Source organism: Scylla paramamosain, chromosome 30 (genome assembly GCF_035594125.1).
Source record: "Scylla paramamosain isolate STU-SP2022 chromosome 30, ASM3559412v1, whole genome shotgun sequence".
In the NCBI taxonomy this organism is placed as follows: domain Eukaryota; kingdom Metazoa; phylum Arthropoda; class Malacostraca; order Decapoda; family Portunidae; genus Scylla; species Scylla paramamosain.
In genome coordinates this window covers 7,271,077-7,284,488 of record NC_087180.1, presented here as the reverse complement: position 1 = coordinate 7,284,488, position 13,412 = coordinate 7,271,077, and the positions used below count along the sequence as shown (strand labels likewise).

At 38.7% G+C, this 13,412-nt stretch overlaps 1 protein-coding gene across 6 annotated transcripts in view; it reads left to right on the top strand.

The window, feature by feature from the left end:
* LOC135116203 (sideroflexin-1-like) overlaps positions 1–10,392 on the top strand; it is a 42,726-nt gene extending 32,334 nt beyond the window's left edge. For all 6 annotated transcript variants that reach the window (XR_010276205.1, XM_064033544.1, XM_064033543.1 and 3 more), the window contains 2 exons: positions 9,335–9,519; positions 9,969–10,392. Coding sequence is in view for 5 of the 6 variants with exons in the window: in XM_064033544.1 (XP_063889614.1) it covers positions 9,335–9,519; positions 9,969–10,028 (245 nt within the window). In the remaining variant the exon portion in view is untranslated. The remainder of the gene's footprint in view (positions 1–9,334; positions 9,520–9,968) is intronic.
* The last annotated feature ends 3,020 nt before the right edge of the window (positions 10,393–13,412 follow it).

The window sequence follows — 13,412 nt, the reverse complement described above, 5'->3', positions numbered from 1 at the left end:
ATATATATATAATATCTGCCATTGCAGATTTGCAAATTTACAGACTAATTAGCAGAAGTGCCCAGTACTTATATATATATATATATATATATATATATATATATATATATATATATATATATATATATATATATATATATATATATATATATATATATATATATATATATATATAATATCTGCTATTGCAGATTTGCAAATTTACAGACTAATTAGCAGAAGTGCCCAGTATTTATATATATATATATATATATATATATATATATATATATATATATATATATATATATATATATATATATATATATATATATATATATAATTACTCCCAGTGAAGTCTAAAGCACTGTTCAGGGGGTGCTGTGAACTTATCATTAAACCCAGCTGTGACCTCACTGAACGTTTCCCTTTGTGTCTCACAACACAAGGGGGTAGTCACAGCCTGCCCTCTAAAGACAACTCTCTTCCTCCACACAAAACTACAAGCACCTAATAACACACACACCCTTCACTCAAAAAATTTTAAAATCATGGCGACTCCTACACCAGCCTAGGAGTCCCCATCTGGGGAGGGGACCATAAATGTCCCAAGGTCGGACTGCCTTTCCGTCAACGACCCTAAGTGTCTTGACACCCCCCCTCAACTTTTTCTTCATTAACTTCTGCAACATTCGCGGTCTAAGATCTAATTTTCAATCTGTAGAACACCACCTCTCCTCTTCTAAACCTCATTTTCTTTTCCTCACTGAAACTCAGGTGTCTGAGGCAACTGACAGTAGCCCCTTTTCTGTTCCCTCCTACTTTCTCTATCCTCATTTTCGATCCAAAGCTGGATGCTGCGTTTATGTGCGCAATGACTTAACCTGCTCTCGTGCCCACGCTCTTGAATCTTCTGAGTTTTCCACCATCTGGCTACGACTACAGAGTCATTCTCATACTAAATTTATCTGTGCTGTATACCTCTCTCCTAACTCCTCTGACTATAAGAAATTCTTTGACTACTTAACTTCCAAAGTGGAGCACATTCTGACCCTCTTCCCTTTTGCAGAGATCTCCATTCTTGGAGACTTCAATGTTCACCACCAGCTTTGGCTTTCCTCTCTCTTCACTGACCATCCTGGTGAACTACCCTACAATTTTGCTATCCTCCATGACCTAGAGCAATTGGTGCAACACCCTACTCGTATTCCTGACCGTCTTGGAGATACGCCCAACATTCTTGACCTTTTCCTGACCTCTAATCCTTCTGCTTATGCTGTCACCCTTTCTTCTCCATTGGGCTCCTCCGATCACAATCTCATATCTTTATCTTGTCCTATCACTCCAATCCCTCCTCAGGATCCCCCTAAGCGAAGGTGCCTCTGGCGTTTTGCCTCTGCTAGTTGGGGGGACCTGAGGAGGTATTTTGCTGATTTTCCTTGGAATGACTACTGCTTCCGTGTCAGAGACCCGTCTTTGTGTGCTGAGCGCATAACAGAGGTAATAGTGTCTGGCATGGAGGCGTACATTCCTCACTCTTTTTCTCGTCATAAACCTTCTAAACCTTGGTTTAACACAGCTTGTTCTCGTGCTATACATGATAGAGAGGTGGCCCACAAAAGGTACTTAAGCCTTCCTTCACCAGAATCTCATGCACTTTATATTTTTGCCCGGAACCATGCCAAGTCTGTTCTCCAACTAGCCAAAAACTCCTTCATTAACAGAAAATGTCAAAACCTTTCAAGATCTAACTCCCCTCGTGATTTCTGGCATCTAGCCAAAAATATCTCCAATAACTTTGCTTCTTCTTCTTTCCCTCCTCTACTTCAACCAGATGGCACCACTGCTATCACATCTATTTCTAAAGCTGAACTCTTTGCTCAAACCTTTGCTAAAAACTCTACCTTGGACGATTCTGGGGTTGTTCCTCCCTCTCCTCCACCCTCTGACTACTTCATGCCACGTATTAAAATTCTTCGTAATGATGTTTTCCATGCCCTCGCTGGCCTAAACCCTCGGAAGGCTTATGGACCTGATGGGGTCCCTCCTATTGTTCTCCAAAACTGTGCCTCCGTGCTTGCACCTTGCCTAGTCAAACTCTTTCAGCTCTGTCTGTCAACATCTACCTTTCCTTCTTGCTGGAAGTTTGTCTACATTCAACCGGTTCCTAAAAAGGGTGACCGCTCTAATCCCTCAAACTACCGTCCTATTGCTTTAATTTCCTGCTTATCTAAAGTTTTTGAATCTATCCTCAACAGGAAGATTCTTAAACATCTATCACTTCACAACCTTCTATCTGATCGCCAGTATGGGTTCCGTCAAGGCCGCTCTACTGGTGATCTTCTGGCTTTCCTTACTGAGTCTTGGTCATCCTCTTTTAGAGACTTTGGTGAAACTTTTGCTGTTGCCTTGGACATATCAAAAGCCTTTGATAGAGTCTGGCACAAAGCTTTGATTTCAAAACTACCCTCCTACGGTTTCTATCCTTCTCTCTGTAACTTCATCTCAGGTTTCCTTTCTGACCGTTCTATTGCTGCTGTGGTAGACGGTCACTGTTCTTCTCCTAAATCTATTAACAGTGGTGTTCCTCAGGGTTCTGTCCTGTCACCCACTCTCTTCTTATTATTCATTAATGATCTTCTAAACCAAACTTCTTGTCCTATCCACTCCTATGCTGATGATACCACCCTGCACTTTTCCACGTCTTTTCATAGACGTCCAACCCTTCAGGAGGTAAACATATCACGCAGGGAAGCCACAGAACGCCTGACTTCTGATATTTCTAAAATTTCTGACTGGGGCAGAGCAAACTTGATATTGTTCAGTGCCTCAAAAACTCAATTCCTCCATCTATCAACTCGACACAATCTTCCAGACAACTATCCCCTCTTCTTCAATGACACTCAACTGTCCCCCTCTTCTACACTGAACATCCTCGGTCTGTCCTTTACTTATAATCTGAACTGGAAACTTCACATCTCATCTCTAGCTAAAACAGCTTCTATGAAGTTAGGTGTTCTGAGACGTCTCTGCCAGTTTTTCTCACCCCCCCAGCTGCTAACTCTGTACAAGGGCCTTATCCGTCCATGTATGGAGTATACTTCACATGTCTGGGGGGGTTCCACTCATACTGCTGTTCTAGACAGGGTGGAATCAAAAGCTTTTCGTCTCATCAACTCCTCTCCTCTAACTGACTGTCTTCAGCCCCTCTCTCACCGCCGCAATGTTGCATATCTAGCTGTCTTCTACCGCTATTTTCATGCCAACTGCTCTTCTGATCTTGCTAACTGCATGCCTCCCCTCCTTCCGCGGCCTTGCTGCACAAGACTTTCTTCTTTCTCTCACCCCTATTCTGTCCACCTCTCTAATGCAAGAGTTAACCAGTATTCTCAATCATTCATCCCTTTCTCTGGTAAACTCTGGAACTCCTTGCCTGCTTCTGTATTTCCACCTTCCTATGACTTGAATTCCTTCAAGAGGGAGGTTTCAAGACACTTATCCACCAATTTTTGACCACTGCTTTGACCCTTTTAAGGGACTGGCATTTCAGTGGGCATTTTATTTATTAGATTTTTGTTGCCCTTGGCCAGTATCCTTCCTACATAAAAAAAATATATATATATATATATATATATATATATATATATATATATATATATATATATATATATATATATATATATATATATATATATATATATATATATATATATATATATATATATATATATATATATATATATATATATATATATATATATCAGTGCTGGGCACTTCTGCTAATTAATCTGTAAAGTTGCAAATCCGCAATAGCGGAAGTTCTATTTCATTTGTGGATTTGTGTTTGTAATGAAAAAGGTTGCTAATTTGCAGATTGCAAGATTACTAATCTGCAGATTGCAGATTTGTGCTATTACTTCCACTAACTTTTGCTATATATATATATATATATATATATATATATATATATATATATATATATATATATATATATATATATATATATATATATATATACAGTAAAATCCCTCTTATCCGGCATCAACGGGACCGCCGACATGCCGGATACTTGAATAGAAGTGAAATTATGCCCACAATCACCACCCTACACTCACGCATCTTACCATAACAAAGATCAGCTGATCTTAATCAGCAGCTGATCTAATCAGCTGCTTAAGTGTAAGCACAACACGCTTCCTCTTTTCTACAGCTTTAGGCATGATGAAGGTGTCAGGCAATAAACAGTGCACACGTGGGACTGAGTCACTGAGTAAACACAGTGCAGTGGGCTGCGGATTGCGCTAAGCAGTGCGCAAAGTATGCTTTGCGCGGGAATTTTAATCAATTTTATGAGTACACATTGATTTTTTATTGATTTTTTAAGGCTTGGTAGAAAATGTGCCGGATACTTGAAGCTGCCAGATACTCGAATGCCGGATAAGAGGGATTTTACAGTATATTATATATATATATATATATATATATATATATATATATATATATATATATATATATATATATATATATATATATATATATATATATATACAATTCAGCTCAGTTTTATTTTTGATGCATTACATAATTTATATTCCAGTTGGACTCATGATAGAAAAGTACAGTGCATGTCATAAACTCGGGTCTTTAGCAACTGATTTTCTTGTAAGTTCAAAGAATTTCAAATATGCATCACTGATGGGTAAAACTTGTATATGTTCAGTGGCTTTTATTATTATCATTTGTTCTACTTATATTGGAAATAAAATTATTTCAAACAAGCATTAGAAGGAGGCAGTAAGCACCTGCTGAAATGATAATTACTCCCAGTGAGGTCTAAAGCACTGGATCAGGAGGTGCTGTGAACTTATCATTAAACCCAGCTGTGCCCTCACTGAACACTTCCCTTTGTGTCTCACAACACAAGGGGGCAGTCACAGCCTGCCCTCTAAAGACAACTCTCTTCCTCCACACAAAACTACAAGCACCTAATAACACACACACCCTTCACTGAAAATTTCAAAATTATCAAGGTGACTCCTACACCAGCCTCAGAGTCCCCATCTGGGGAGGGGACCACAAATGTCCCCAGGTCGGACTGCACTTCTGACAATGACCTTAAGTGTCTTGACCCCCCCTCAACTTTTTCTTCATTAACTTCTGTAACATTCGCAGTCTAAAATCTAGTTTTCAATCTGTACAACACCACCTCTCATCTTCTAAACCTCATCTTTTCCTCACTGAAACTCAGGTTTTTGAGGCAACTGACAGTAGCCCCTTTTTCTGTTCCCTCCTACTTTCTCTATCCTCATTTTCGATTCTAAGCTGGATGTTGTGTTTATGTGCACAGTGACTTAACCTGCTTTTGTGCTCACGCTCTTGAATCTTCGGAGTTTTTCACCATCTGGCTACAACTACAGAGTCACTCTCAAACTAAATTTATCTGTGCCGTATACCTCTCACCTAACTCCTCTGACTATAAGAAATTCTTTGACTACTTAACTTCCAAAGTGGAGCACATTCTAACTCTCTTCCCTTTTGCAGAGATCTCCATTCTTGGAGACTTCAATGTTCACCACTAGCCTTGGCTTTCTTCTCCCTTCACTGACCATCCTGGTGAACTAGCTTTCAACTTTGCTGTCCTCCACGACCTAGAGCAATTGGTGTAATACCCTATTCATATTCCTGACCATCTTGGAGATATGCCCAACATTCTTAACCTTTTCCTGACCTCTAATCCTTCTGCTTATGCTGTCACCCTCTCTTCTCCATTGGGCTCCTCCAATCACAATCTCATATCTATCTATAAGCGAAGATGCCTCTGGCGTTATGCCTCTGCTACTTGGGGGGACCTGAGGAGGTATTTTGCTGATTTTCCTTGGAATGACTACTGCTTCCATGTCAGAGACCCATCTTTGTGTGCTGAGCGCATAACAGAGGTGATAGTGTCTGGCATGGAGGAGTACGTTCCTCACTCTTTTTCTCGACCTAAACCATTCAAACCTTGTTTTAACACCGCTTGTTCTCGTGCTATACATGATAGAGAGGTGGCCCACAAAAGGTACTTAACCCTTCCATCACCAGAATCTTGTGCACTTTATATTTCTGCCCGGAACCATGCCAAGCCTGTTCTCCAACTAGCCAAAAACTCCTTCATTAACAGAAAGTGTCAAAATCTTTCAAGATCTAACTCCCCTCATGACTTCTGGCATCTAGTCAAAAATATCTCCAATAACTTTGTTTCTTCTTCTTTCCCTCCTTTATTTCAACCAGATGGCACCACTGCTATCACATCTATTTCTAAAGCTGAACTCTTTGCTCAAACCTTTGCTAAAAACTCTACCTTGGAAGATTCAGGGCTTGTTCCTGCCTCTTCTCCACCCTCTGACTATTTCATGCTACATATTAAAATTCTTCGCAATGATGTTTTCCATGCCGTTGCCAGCCTAAACCCTCGGAAGGTTTATGGACCTGATGGGGTCCCTCCTATTGTTCTCCGTAACTGTGCCTTCATGCTTGCACCTTGTCTGGTCAAACTCTTTCATCTCTGTCAACATCTATCTTCCCTTCTTGCTGGAAGTTTGCCTACATTCAGCCTGTTCCTAAAAAGGGTGACCATTCTAATCCCTCAAACTACTGTCCTATTGCTTTAATTTCCTGCCTACATAAAGTTTTTGAATCTATCCTCAACAGGAATATTCTTAAACATCTACACTTCACAACCTTCTATCTGATCGCCAGTGTGGGTTCTGTCAAGGCTGCTCTATTGGTGATCTTCTGGCTTTCCTTATTGAGTCTTGGTCATCCTCTTTTGGAGATTTTGGTGAAACTTTTGCTGTTGCCTTGGATATATCAAAAGCTTTTGATAGAGTCTGGCACAAAGCTTTGATTTCCAAACTACCCTCCTACAGCGTCTATCCTTCTCTCTGTAACTTCATCTCAAGTTTCCTTTCTGACCGTTCTATTGCTGCTGTGGTAGACAGTTACTATTCTTCTCCTAAATCCATTAACAGTGGTGTTCCTCTGGGTTCTGTCCTGTCACCCATTCTTATTATTCATCAATGATCTTCTAAACCAAACTTCTCGTCCTATCCACCCCTACACCGATGATACCACCCTGCACTTTTCCACATCTTTTCATAGATGCCCAACCCTTCAGGAAGTAAACATTTCACACAGGGAAGCCACAGAATGCTTGACTTCAGATCTTTCTAAAATTTCTGATTGGCGCAGAGCAAACTTGGTATTGTTCAATGCCTCAAAAACTCAATTCCTCCATCTGTCTACTTGACACAACCTTCCAGACAACTATCCACTCTTCTTCAGTGACACTCAACTGTTCCCTTCTTCTACACTGAACATCCTTGGTCTGTCCTTTACTTATAATCTGAACTGGAAACTTTACATCTCATCTCTAGCTAGAACAGCTTCTATGAAGTTAGGTGTTCTGAGATGTCTCCGCCAGTTTTTCTCACCTCCCCAGCTGCTAACTCTGTACAAGGGTCTTATCTGTCCATGTATGGAGTATGCTTCACATGTCTTGGGGGTTTCCACTCATACTGCTCTTCTAGACAGGGTGGAATCATCTCATCAACTCCTCTCCTATAACTGACTATCTTCAGCCTCTCTCTCATCGCCACAGTTTTGCTTCTCTAGCTGTCTTCTACCACTATTTTCATTCTAACTGCTCTTCTGATCTTGCTAACTGCATGCCTCCCCTCCTCCCTTGACATCTCTGCACAAGACTTTCTTTTTCTCACCCCTATTCTGTCCACTTATCTAATGCAAGAGTTAACCAGTATTCTCAATCACTCATTCCTTTCTCTAGTAAACTCTGGAACTCCCTACCTGCTTCGGTATTTCCACCTTCCTATGACTTGAATTCCTTCAAGGGGGAAGTTTCAAGACACTTATCATTCAATTTTTGACTACCACTTTGGACCCTTTTCTGGGACTGGCATCTCAGTGGGCTTTTTTTTAATTGGATTTTTGTTGCCCTTGACCAGTGTCCCTTCTACAAAAAAAAAAAAAAATATATATATATATATATATGTTACAGTCAATACCTGAATCCAGACAATTTGTAAAGTGACTTATTTTTTCAGGCAATTTGTGAACTGCCTGGTTAGGTTAGGTTAGGTTAGGTTAGGTTAGGTTAGGTTAGGTTAGGTTAGGTTATAACCTAACCTAACCTAACCTAACCTAACCTAACCTAACCTAACCTAACCTAACCAGGCAGTTCACAAATTGCCTGAAAAAATAAGTCACTTTACAAATTGTCTGGATTCAGGTATTGACTGTAACATATATATATATATATATATATATATATATATATATATATATATATATATATATATATATATATATATATATATATATATATATATATATATATAGACAAGAAGTTGTAAAAAGAGCTGTGAAGTGGTGAACCAACACTAAATGATTTGATCACCAGAAAGAATAGGAGAACATGTATTTTATTATACAAGTGTAGAGTAAAATGTTGCAGGTACAGTGAGATGATCCTTTAGTATCAAGAGTGTGAAAGGTGTGTATGCAAGAGGTTAAGTTTGAAGATATGGTTAACAAATGGGAGAGAGAGATGTTGCTGTTATGTGGCTTCAAGTGTAATGAAACAGACACTTGAGAATTTGATGCAAGTTTAGCCATATAAATTTTTATTCAGAGTAAATGGGTACCAAAATTTAAAATGGAATATGTAAAATGATAAAGTAAAATTAAGAATTTTAAGGGTGGAATGGGTGAATATGAGACGGGGGCATATGTAAGGTTATTTTCTTCAAATTTTCATGGGATGTTTTGTCTTTTTGAACTTGTTTCTCCATATTCTTAATGCTACCATACCATATGTAGGAAGTGGATATGTAAAAAAAAAAAATAACAGTAATGAAAGTGAATGATTGTTAGAATATTTGATTGTTCCTCATTTTGTGCATGTTGAAAAATACATTAGCCTTGCTTGAATAAATTTAAGAAAATGTTGTAATGTACTGTACAGTACATGTACTTAATTAGATGTTAAGAAAGGAGAGACAGCTTCAAATGAATTAAAGAAGTTCTGTTGCAATGGAGGAATGCTGGTCCCTCAACAGCATGGACAGTGAAAGCATTCACTCACTAATAGTCCTAACATCAAAAGAATATAGTCTTTTACACCTAATGGAAATTCATGACTAGCCCACTCCCTTGTAGTACCATAATTTACTTGTTGATGCTTTGGATTTTTTATTTATTTATTTTTATTTATTTATTTTTTTTTTTAGATTCTATTCTAATGTAAATTTACATACATTGTAAGTACTAAAAAGAAAAAATGGTTGTGTATTTTCAGTGTTGCCACCTATTGTGATGAATATTCTTGAGAAGCGAGGCACATTGCGCAGAATGCCTTGGATTTCTGCTCCTCTACAAGTGGCACTGTGTGGTGTCTGCCTCACATTTGCCACTCCAGCCTGCTGTGCCCTTTTCCCACAGAAGGCATCCATTGCTGTGTCCAGTCTGGAACCTGAAGTGCAGGTGGGATGTTCAAGTGACTTGTGTTCACCAGTCACATATTTTGTTAGAGACAAAAAGAACCCAGAAACTATAGCTGCCACTGAAAATAAGATCAGTTCAATTCATGTCCATTATAATTTTATATTGCAGATCATCAACTTTTCCATGTAATGAATTTGTTAATGAAAAGTTGCTGTGACCAGTTTTACATTTCTTTTGCAATTTGTACTTAACATATTTCAATAACATATAACAGGATTTAATTTGCAATGCTTTTAATAATTCTGTTTGTATATATTTGTGTGTGTGTGTGTGTAATATATATATATATATATATATATATATATATATATATATATATATATATATATATATATATATATATATATATATATATATATATATGTATATATATATATATATAATTTTATTTTATTTTATTTATGTATTTTTTTTTTTTTTTTTTTCAGGAGAAGATTCGGCAGCTGCCTGATGCCCCAGATGTTGTGTATTACAATAAGGGGCTGTAGAACTATATTGGTTATGATGTGAGAAGTTTAGTTCATCCCTCTGGAAATAATATATATATTGCAGGGCATTTTAATGTAGATAATCTTATACATATGTTGATATTTTTTTTCTGTATCATAGATCTTTTAAATCTTCATCATATCCCTGTGATTTAATTGCTAACAAAACTTAAGAAACACAGTGCCATCACTATTTATATATCAAGAAAGTGTCATCTTTATTAATCACTTTGTGTATACTTGCTGTTATGCAGTATCCAAGATGTTTCTAAAACAGAAAGATATCACATGCTATGTACCAAAAATTCTTATGACTTAGAAATTCATTGCTGTTCTTAAATACATACATGGTATAATTGCATTTTATGATGCTTTTACTTATTTGCCTGAAGATGGTGTGCAGAAACTAATTGCATACCTATATTTGCAGCAGTATAGGCAGTGGCAGTCGTGGGGATGACTTAGAATCTCATTGGCTCTCCAGTGGCATGGTGGTAGTTTTTTCTTTTTCAGTTAGCTGTTTAGATTATCCTCAACCAAGTTGAAAATGACTATCAAAGACTTTATATATATATATATATATATATATATATATATATATATATATATATATATATATATATATATATATATATATATATATATACATACATACAGTGAACCCCCCTTTTTATGGGATTATGATCCAAAGTGCTAAAATCCATGTCGTATTGACACTACCGGTAGCCTAAAATGCCTGTTTATTGTCTTTATTAATAAGAAAAATCAGTACAGGTACTCACTGATGATGGATGAGATGAATGAAGATGATGAAGTAGCTGTGTAGCTTGATATAATGAGATATATGGAGAGAGAGAGAGAGAGAGAGAGAGAGAGAGAGAGAGAGATGAATTGTGGCTGTGTGATGGCCAATGGGTGACCTTGACAGTGGCCAGTGGTGCAGTGCTTTCTCTCTCTCTCTCTCTCTCTCTCTCTCTCTCTCTGAGAGAGAGAGTTTTGCACCACTGGCCACTGTCAAGTCACCCAATGGCTGTCACTGGCCCACTGCTCAACCAGCAAACCTCGCAGAATTATGTTACCTTAATGCTTGCTGACCTCTTCCACCAGTGCCTAGAACTGGTGGTGATTATGGCAGTGGGAGAGAATGGAGATGACGACCTTCACATCAATAGACATGAAATCAACAAGATTAGAAAACTTGGTGTGCAATAACTCTTAGTGGATGATGTACTAATTTACCACATGGATGAGGTTTGTGGGCCTGTGTCTGGGTGCCTCACAGTGGCAGTGAAGCGGCATCTTTCTTCTCCCTAGTCATTGCCAGAGCACCTTCTTTTGTCATGTACAGGAGATGGGAAAGGTCCAGGGAGTGTTACTTGAATTTGCTTCATACACTGAAGCATAGCATAGATGTCTTGCCCCTAAGTACTTACATGGACATTGGTCTTGCCCAGTGATGATGCATGCAGTGGTGACCCCATGGATGAAAATGGTCAGCTGGGCAGTGCCCTTTGTGTTGGTGTTCTTGTTAATTAAGAGGCAGGCAAGAGTTGACGAGGATCAAGTAATGAATTTTTCAGTGAGTCGTGCACACGCTGTCCAAAATTCTGATGCGACAATGAATTCTGCGGAACAAAAAGCTCACACTCTGAGGGAGAGGGAGAAAGTAGAATGCTACTCTGCTGGGCAGATGGACTTCACCATGCAGCAATGAGGCACCCCTTAAATGAAGTTCCCATCCAAGAATGGCTTCATCCATCAAGCAAGGAGGTGCACGTCACCTTGTCAACCTCAGCAATCAGCTGTTTTCTGCACACTGACTGACAGCCTGGTGATGGTATCTCTCACCTTAGCGACAGACATCGATGTAAAGCTTGATGTTCAGTGCTGTCTTCCAATGATGGCACATGTTGAACTCTGAAAATACCCAGAATGCACTAAACCAGGTTTTGCAGAGTTTTTTTCTTTTTTTTTCAGAACTTAACTTTTGGAGTTTTGCTGGCCAGATTGCAATATCAATGCTGAGCAAGATATGGTGAGTGGATACAAGACCTTTGCTCGATTTGGGTTTTCAAAGGTTTTTCTTCTATACAAAAGGAAGGTGTGATTCTTCATACTGTTACAAACGTGTATATGTAGCAGCCCTACAGGTGAGCACATGAGCATGCTGTGTATAAGAGATAGCCTCATATGAGTACATGTGTGAATACTTATGTGAGTACCTGAGTGGGTGACTCAGCAATGTTGTGTGTTGCTGCTGTTCAGAGGCATGTGCCATTATCTAATGGAAGGAGAGCTGACAGATGCCTGTCAGTTGACCTCTGAGGCCCTGGGGTCATGAGGGTGTGTGTGTGTGTGTGTGTGAGGGTTAGCTAACTATGGAATAATTGTTATATGGTACCTTTTAATTGTAGTTCTGTGAGTGTGAGTGCATGTATAGTATAAGTAGCAATTATCCTTACCAGTATTGATAATCTCCATGACTCATGACTCATACATCTTGCAAGCTAAAATAGGTGTAGTTGTGTTGCCTGGCAGAGGTGATGACATGGAAGGCAGGATGTAAAGCACCTTGTGGCACTGAGGGACAGAGAGGGCATCAAGACCTGCCCTTTCCTCCAATTTTCTAAAAACAACGTTATATAGATTTGAGAAGTTTATGAAATCTTCTGTTATCTCACCTACGCCCTCTTCTTGAATTTGCTTCAGTGTAAAACACTGGTTATAATGGGGACTTGCACTTGCTAGAATCTGTTCAAAAAGGATGGACCAAAAAAAACTGATGAACTGCTGGTTGATGTCCCTTACTCGTACCGTTTAAAAGCTCTCGACCTACACTCAATAAAAGGAAGACTTCTCAGAGCTGACTTGCTGAAATATTGGAAAATTTTCATGGAAAATGTGGTCTCCAGCCAAATGATATATTTATCTTTTTGTCATCAATAGGAACCCATGTACACAGATTCAAGATTGCTTATTCTTTTTGGTGATTTTTTTTTTTTTTTTCCCTTAGATGTGTCGGTGGAATTCCCTTCCTGATGATGTGGTTGCTCTGGAGTCAGTCGAGTCCTTCAAGTTGTCCTTACATAGGAGTTTGGTTCCACTTTTATATGATTATTTTTACTAAATGCCATATCCTCCAAAATCTTGCATATGGCACAAAATTCAATTTAATTGTCATTCTAATTGTTAATGTACATACGAGGAGTTGGCGTGCCAGTCGGTTTTTGTTATTCCCCATTACCTTGCATTGAGCCCTACCTCCTACTGCCTAATTACCATGACAAGGGTGATACCAAACCAGGTGAATAAACCAGCTGAGAGACCGCAACGTGACAAGACGTGCGAGTAGAGTTTGCGTGTGACTGACGGTGCAAGTACTTG